The sequence below is a fragment of the Cebidichthys violaceus genome, unplaced genomic scaffold (assembly GCF_023349555.1).
Source record: "Cebidichthys violaceus isolate CVI_PGR_0920_01 unplaced genomic scaffold, fCebVio1.0.p SCAF_8, whole genome shotgun sequence".
In the NCBI taxonomy this organism is placed as follows: Eukaryota; Metazoa; Chordata; class Actinopteri; order Perciformes; family Stichaeidae; genus Cebidichthys; species Cebidichthys violaceus.
In genome coordinates this window covers 11,133,516-11,142,058 of record NW_027176964.1, presented here as the reverse complement: position 1 = coordinate 11,142,058, position 8,543 = coordinate 11,133,516, and the positions used below count along the sequence as shown (strand labels likewise).

The 8,543-nt window shown below is 40.6% G+C and overlaps 1 protein-coding gene across 2 annotated transcripts; it reads left to right on the top strand.

The window, feature by feature from the left end:
• Positions 1 to 2,781: 2,781 nt before the first annotated feature.
• Positions 2,782 to 7,768, top strand: rgs20 (regulator of G protein signaling 20). Of its 2 annotated transcripts, none has more exons than XM_068701920.1 (5): positions 2,782 to 3,121; positions 4,744 to 4,910; positions 5,620 to 5,694; positions 5,796 to 6,030; positions 7,200 to 7,768. In XM_068701920.1, the coding sequence occupies exons 1-5, from the start codon at positions 3,014 to 3,016 to the stop codon at positions 7,386 to 7,388; spliced, it is 774 nt and encodes a 257-aa protein (XP_068558021.1). In that variant the 5' UTR covers positions 2,782 to 3,013; the 3' UTR covers positions 7,389 to 7,768. The 2 variants fall into 2 exon arrangements, with proteins under 2 accessions (XP_068558021.1, XP_068558022.1); XM_068701921.1 differs by lacking the exon at positions 2,782 to 3,121 and adding an exon at positions 3,319 to 3,410.
• Positions 7,769 to 8,543: the final 775 nt, after the last annotated feature.

Below are 8,543 nucleotides of genomic sequence, written 5' to 3'. Positions count from 1 at the left end.
TGCTCCAACTGTAATTTCATGACCTTTATGATGTGGTTCATTTGTTATTATAGAGTCTATTACAATTACAGAACTGATAACTGCATGTCCTGATAAAGATCATGTCTCTTAACCTTCAGAGTCTTTGTCAGTTGAGCAAAGAGAGGTTTTTCTCCACTTGGTAACTGTTGACTGTCTCAAGAGCTCCTGCACATTTTAGGCAGAGCGCCGTATTGTCAGTGTGCACAGTTGATATAAGATCAGTAATGGCATTCTAAACTCAGCTATTTGCACTATTGTAAATCCACTAAGTATTTGTCGATTGGTGGTGTCATCTGTGTTTAGCATATTTTTCTTTTTCTCAAATAGCAGTTCAATAACAATCAATTCCTGCAGCATTCATAATGATGACTTTCAAGAAAAAGGCCAGATAGAGTCACAACAATATACTGTGTGCAAAGCTACAACAATGTTTTCTCCTGCAAGGCTCTAAAATGTCTTTAAATGAGCCCAATAGAATCGTGTTTACCCCTAACTGATGGTGGTAATGTGGACAATCAGTTTGTATGGAGACACACTGCCTAGAGTTAGGTTGATAATGTGATGTTAAAGTAAAAAAACAAAAGAACAGATGACTGTAACTTGATTACAAGGATTAAGACACTGATTGCGTTTTATTAAATTGAGCCTGACATTAACAGTGGAAAAAACAACTTGATGAACACACCTGGGGGAAATTCATTAGATGAATAATGTCAACAAGAAATAGTAATCAAATGAAGAGTTGTTGCCATCGTTGTCGCTGGGATTAGTCGACGTATCTTCGCCTTCAAGATGCTCACAGATGCCATGCATTATCCCTCGAGGTGGTAACAACACTTCATCTCCGGTGCATATCTGCATGTTGAGCTCCAGTGATCGAGTCTACAGTTAATTCTACTTTCCTCAAAGCTTCGCAATGCTTTGAATCATCTTAATCACACAGTGAAAATACTTTATTCATCCTGTCCCCCAGCTTTGGCGTCCTACTCCTCCGTGTGACCTTGTGCATTCAGACTCCCTCCTCCACTTGGCATTGTGCTCTCAGAGGGAAAAGTCCGCGTGTTCGTCAAAATCACAACAGCGTAAAGCATCTTGCGTTGCTCGCGCGCGCGTGTGTATATCAATCTCTCATGGCTATTTGCGGGTCTGTGTTGCATAACATGAGCACATGGGAAGGTGTTAAATGAAGTGTTGTGGAGAAAGTCACATGTTCATATCTCTGGAGGGTAACAACCATGCGTGGATGCTAAGGGCATGCCCCAGTTCAGCACAGTAATTAATCTGGACAGGAAAGAAATCCCTTCTTTCCCTTTTTATTTTGGACAAGATAACCAAACAGATGAATGCCTAATCCTTAAGTGGTTCAACAGGCAGTATCATGGAACAGCACGAGGTCTGTGCGGACACTGTGGGATCAGTTCTCTCAGTTTTGTATTACAGGCGCTCACATTTTGCAGCACTTCACATTATTATATGTGGGGCGAAGAGAATCTTCACTAAAAATGTGACCCAGACAGCACAAATGTATTGGTGTAAATTAAATAGATAATTAGACAAAATACAGTATGTTATATTACACATTTGCAGAATAGGCAGACTGCCATCTGGTGTCTGTACAAAGCAAAACATGATGTGCACCTATACATTAATAAAGGCATATTGCATTGAAAGATATGTGTGAAAATCTACATCCCGCTATCTCCACCTTGAGTCGGCATCGAATAGACATTGAACTGTCACAGTTTAATACTCATACAAGCATGTTAAATATTAGGGAACTTATCAAAGAGATCATATCTTGCAAACAAAGCCGGGCCTTTCACGAATTCATACGACCATCGAGAATCTATGAGTCAGTCAGTGCGCAAGCAGAACATCATGTCAGTGATGCAGTTGGAGCTACCTTCAGATGGCAGTGTTGTCTTCTACATCAGACCTGTACTGTAGATTACAAGGCACGGAGGAGCTTGGCAGTCATCTGTAAATGGGTTAGACTAAATTACTTACTGCTTAAATGCAACTCACACCTTACCATGGGAGTAATGGCAACCTGTGCATTTAACAGGGACAGTACAGATAAACATTGTTGCATAGGGAGAAGCAATGCAACAGATGTAATGTCTGTTAACTTTTAACTAAATTGCAGCTGCCATTCCTGTGTAGTCTATTTAATTCAGGTTAAAACAAATATATGGATGCTATAGATTCAGGATAAAAAACTACAAAACAGATACAAAAAGAAGACTGTGTGAATGCATACGTGTGTGCGTGTGTGTGTGCGTGTGTGTGTGTGTGTGTGTGTGTGTGTGTGTGTATTGTGCATGGATATGTATGCATTGACAGAAAGGTTGTGTGTATGAGTGTGGGTGTGATTATGCAGTATGAGAGTATATGTGACAAGAGGATTAAAAGTCAAGCAGTGTTTACAAAATAAAAACAAAACAGTTTGGTGCACTTGATGTATGGATCAGCCAGGGATGTGTAAACACTTAACTCACAGTAGAAATGTAAGACTAAACTTCCCAAATGATGTAACACTGGCTGTCAAAGTCATGCTATCCTTCAGGGAGGTTTAGTTAAAAGAAATGCTGCAGTCTATCGGCTTCTGGCTGTTTCAGCACCATAGACAGCGACTTCAGGCAAAGACTCACTGGCGCATGTGCCAACGAAATTATGGCTTTCTTTTTTTGGGGGGGCGGGGGGCGGGGGAGTGTTATATTTCTGGATATTTTGGATTTTTTAAATGGCTTTAATGTAACAAGAGCTCAATGGAAGTTTATGTTTTCTGCCTGGTGAGTTAGTTTCTAGGCTTTTATTTCAGTCCATTTTCTTTATTATAAACTGACATCATGCAGCCTCCATTGCTTGACTAGCCCGTTCCTAGAGTCTATCGCGTACAAGGCAGGGTAAAGGACCTGTACTGTAAAAACCTGTGCCATACTGTCGGGGTTTACGCTCTCCACTGGGCTACTACGAGCTGGAGTGGAGACGCATGCGTACTGACTTGAAGCAGCCGGTCGGGGAAAAAAAGCCTTATGTGCCATCGGATGTAATCAAGGCAAAGAATAACCTCTTCTCGCTGTGCATACATGGTGAAATTGTAAGTACTGGTGGCAAACCGATGTATCATTGCACGGACATTTCGCGAGCGGAGTATTTGAGGCCGTTTCCCAGTATTTTAAATGGCATGTCACTGTCTTGCTGTACAGTGGGCTTTTAACAGATCTAGGCAGTGTTTTTTTGGTGGTCGTCCAGGGCGAAGAAGCTCTACGGTTCTTCGTGGTGGCACTTTCCATTGATGTGCTGAGCGAGTTGCTAATGCAATGGTTTCTGCTGATAAAATCGCTCAGGAGCCATTACATCCCAGTGTCGTTCACATTTCTGCTACGGTAAGATTGAATGAAAACAGCGGTTTATTTGGTGTTATCATGATTTATCCTCTGAATGGATACGACCACCCCCACCCCCCATTTCATCGTCTATAGTCAAGCCATAGCGTGTATTGCGATTGTGTCAGCTTTGAAGTACCCGACACCCAAAGCGTAAAATATGCCATAAGACGCACGAAATATGCAGCTGAAGTCTGCTCTGAATCTGAGTGAAATCGCGCGCGGATCCATTTTAGAAATGGCCAAATGGCATTGTATGCACTGAAAGGCTGTGATAGAGCGATGCTGCGGTTATAGATTTGCAAGCTGCGCCTTCGGCCCCCCCCTCCCATGTACCAAATCTCCTGACATTTTTTTTTTTTTTTTGAAGCATCGTTTCTTGTGTCAGGTAGTAGCTGGATGATGCCTTGTGTGTTGGAAGCGACAGCTTTGTTACATAAATGATCTGACAGGATTTGGCAGCGTCTGACCTGGTGATGACACATTTGTTAAAACCAGACAAGAAGTCAATCTGTGAGAATAGCCTGTCTGTATCTGTAGGCCTACAAACCTTAAAAGAGATTGTTGAATATGCTCGAGTCACAGCTATACTCAATTTTACATTTTAGCACAGTAATTTCCCATGGACATGATAAATGTAGCCTATGGGTGCATGGCAAAGTGACACCTGACAAGTAAGAATCTAAGACAAATATTTACATTATTTTCATGTGTGTTTCATTCATTACTCCGCTTGAGCCCAGTGAGTATTGCAAATCCTTTAATGCACTGCTTTTACACTCAGGCATTCACGAATGGGATGTTTCAAATTTGGGATTATGAACATTGAGCCCCTGTTTAACAATCCATCCCTATATTACACGTGCAGTTGGCGTGTATAAGGGCATATACAGTCCGTTTGAGACGACAGCGGCTGAAATGTGCTTGGTATGGTGCCAATTCTTCTTCCATACTTTCCCCCTGAATGGAGCAAACAGCATTCCAAACAGTGTGACCTCTGGGCATGCCAGCACATGCTCCTGACACAGAGCATCAGCAGCACACATACAGTGACACATACATAGGTGACAAGTGGTGAGTGGTAAATTAAATAAATCTAATTTACCTGGTGAAAGATCAAAGTGCTGGTAAAATTGGATGCACTGTCAGGATGTCACACTGGTCGTTGGTCTCACAATGCTGGCCTTGCCATCTGTATTGCACTGGCACTGAATTTTATGATACAAATCCATTGCAGGTCAAAGATATTTTCTTACCACAAGATAAAAATCTCAGTTAAATACAATTCCTGACATCTAAAACACTAAACTCAGCGCCTCTCCTCTGTTTGTAGCCCATGGGATCAGAGCGGATGGAGATGCGAAAGAGGCAGATGTCGGTGCAGCAGGAGTCGGCAGCGGGGGGAACTGCACCGGCCCAGCAGGGCCAGCCGGGCCAGGCCAACCCACGGGGCTCAAATGCATGTTGCTTCTGCTGGTGCTGCTGCTGTAGCTGTTCCTGGTAGGTCTTTCCCACCCAAGAACTTGCTCGTTGTGGCGCAGCATGGCCAACGTTACTGCGCACAGGACAGCACAGCCTGAGCTACCGTGTCTTATGTTCTTGATATTTGTTGCGTGTGATCTGTAGACACTTACCCTGCAGCAGCCTTATGTAAACAGCAGTTAGTTATCTGCTGACAATGTGAGAAATGGGAGCTCCTGAAATATCTGCAGTTCAGTAAGCTTAGTGCAGATGAGATCAAACCAAATCAGACACATTTACAAGACATTGCAGATACAGAGAAACAGCTAAACAAAGATAATAAGCTAAACAAATATGTGCAAACATATAAGTATTTACTGTATATGTATGTATACATATCATCTGAATATTTATTTTATCTATCTGCTGAGCATATTCATTATTGAATAATCTGCAGATAATTTTCTCGATTAATTAACTAATTGTGAAAAATTGTCTATTGCAATTTCCCAGACCTAAGATGATGTCCTCAATGGTCTAAAACCCAAAGATATTAAATTGAATATCAAAAAAGCCAGAAAATATTTTGATTTGAGAATCTGAAACCAGCAGCTTTTTGGTATATGATTAAAAAAATGACTGAGACCATTTATTGATGATCAAATTAGTTGTACAGTAAGATGAAATAATATGTATCACATTAATAATTTCTTCAGTGCAGTTCATAATCTGTCTATCTCACTAATAGGAATGAAGACCGGGATGAAAGGAACCGAAAGGCTTCTTATGACGTCAAGGAAGGGACCGCAGACTGTGAAGACTGGTCAGCTGATTTCCCTGCACAAAAATTTCAAATCTACTAAACACATTTGTGGAAGTAAATGTTGAAATCACTCATCCCCATGTTGTCCACGCTCTCTGCAGCCCGAAGCCCACGCTGGAGGAAGTGCGCTCGTGGGGGCAGTCGTTTGACAAGCTAATGTGTTGCCCAGCGGGGAGGAACTCCTTCCGGCAATTTCTTCGCACCGAGTTCAGCGAGGAGAACATGCTCTTCTGGTTAGCCTGTGAGGAGTTCAGCAAAGACACCAATAAGACTCCGGTAGAGGAGAGGGCTCGTGTCATATATGAGGACTACATCTCCATTCTCTCGCCCAAAGAGGTCTGACAGCTTTTGATTTCACTGTTATTAAAAATGTGTTGATTTCAAGCGTTAAACTTTGTGATATCTGACAAATGTTCATCATTCTTCAATGTCCTCATTCTCCCTGCCTTTAAAGGAGTAGTTTGACATTTTGGGAACATTTTGAAGATAGAGACAGAGCGCAATTAAGTCCTGCCCACAACGAAGGGGAAAACCAGTGACTTTGTATTGTGTGAAGGTGTCTCCTTGTGACTTTCATCTGCTTGTAAAAAACAACAGAAAAAGGCCTCAAAGTGGCTGTGTGGTGCACTACCAACAGGGTAAAGAGCCAAGAACTACGTTTTTATAAGCTGCCGCAACGAAAGACTGAGAATACGGGCAATAAGACGTGAGGCATCGGCAGAATGGTAAAACTGAGGGGATCCTTAAACCCAGTATGCTTACGTGCAGCAAGCATTTTGTTCAAATGTCAATTTAAGGGTTAATATATTTCTGTAAATTACGCTAAATCACTTTGACAGCATTCAAACTGAGTTATAGTAGAATGTGGATAACGTTACATCAGAAAGCTATACAGTGTTATGTTTGCACGTGCCTTAGCTAATAACAGTAACTTTCTAACACATAGCTAACATTAGCAAACAGCTAACTTGACCTATCCCATCTTCATTTTAGTTACCAAACTGCATGCTTGGTAGACATATGGTGCTTAAAAAAAATCCTTTATACTGAAATTTGATGTTTTTACTTAGCTACAGGCAATTTGTTAGCGTGTTGCATTTCGTGGTGGCGATTGTTTTCCCATCCGGTGGGCGTGGTTTTTCACAGTATGCGGCGTTGAGCTCTGTTTCTATTGATACCACTATCATGTCTGTGTACGGTAAATATACAGTTGGTTAGCTTAGCTTAGCAAAAAGACTGGAAACAGCTAGCCTGGCTCTGTCCAAAAGTAACAAAATCCACAAGTTGTTTCCTCCATTTCCTGTCTCTGTGCTAAGCTAAGCTAAACGACTGACTCATAGTTACTTCAGACATGAGAGTGGTATCAATTTTGTCATCTAACTCTCATTAAGAAAACAAATAAGCCTATTTCTCAAAAGGTCAAACTTTTCCTTCATAGACAGCTTGTCTTTGAGAATGTGCACTTGCTGTTCTTCCTAATTCCAACCCCTGTTCTTGACTCCCAGGTGAGCCTTGACTCCCGTGTACGTGAGTCGATCAACAGAAACATGCAGGAACCCAACTTGCAGACGTTCGAAGATGCCCAGCTGCAGATCTACACACTGATGCAAAGAGACTCATATCCCCGCTACATGAACTCCCAAGCCTACAAAAACCTGCTCAACACTCTGTCAGAGCAGTCCCCCGAATCTTAGGGTGGTGATGACCTGTGATATTTTAACTGTCTTTATCCCCCTCTCCCCCCCAATCCTTATTCCCTTTTTTAAAATTTTCTTTGTATGTTCAGTGTAGGATTACATGAACCTGGCCTCGGGCCTGGCCCCTCCCAGGGATTTCAGCGCTATTGTGATCTGCACCTGACCGAAGACACTCAGGTCTCAAAACTCCCGAGGGCTCGACATCACAAGTACTGCTACAGATCAACATAGCAAAACACTCCAAAGGAATATGAATACATTTTTGTTTCTGTTTTATTTTTCTTTCTTTTGATAGAAATAATCTATTTTATTTGTGTTCAGAGTTTTTTATGGTCTGTTGTTTTTTGTATGATTGTTTGGGGGGGAAATGATTCCTACTGTAGACTATATATATACATATATCTATATATATGTATATATATATATATATATATATATATATATATATATATATATATATATATATATGTATATATATATATATATATACACATATATTTATGAGTTTGTAAATAGTAAAAATGGAATTGTGGGTATTTTATGTAGAAACGCCTGGTTCTATTCACTGCGTATGAAAATCAAAGCTCAAGTCAAAGGCTACATGTTAGCTCTACTTGCAGGCAGCTTTGTGGGGTACTGTATAATTTTACCTTGGTTTTACCCTGTTTTGTTATCTAACCTCACACTTTGGTACCTGTGACATCGACTTGGCAACTCCAGTTTGTGTAAAAACTGTGTGGGATTGAAAAAGTGTGGTTATCAGTGAAGTCACAGAAAGTGACGATGACTCTAATCACGGTGTGCAATTTGTTTCCATAAGAACCACAAATCAATTATGGAAGGGTATTGTTAATTTCTATACTCAGTCTTAACCACAGAAGATTGCCTATTTTTTTTTTTTTTTATATATATATATAGTGTTACTCAATGGACACCTTTTAATATAATTTTACCAGTGGGACATAATAACCTAAGTTATTCTATTTATCAGATAAAGTATTTTTTATTTATTGATATCTATTGCCAATACACAAAACCAACAAGTTTAAATTGTATTTAAGTTATATCGTGGAATCAACTACACTGTGAGGTCACTGTCATAAAATGTAGAAATGTGGGTTCATTTCATGGGTCTGTAATTTCCTAATAATT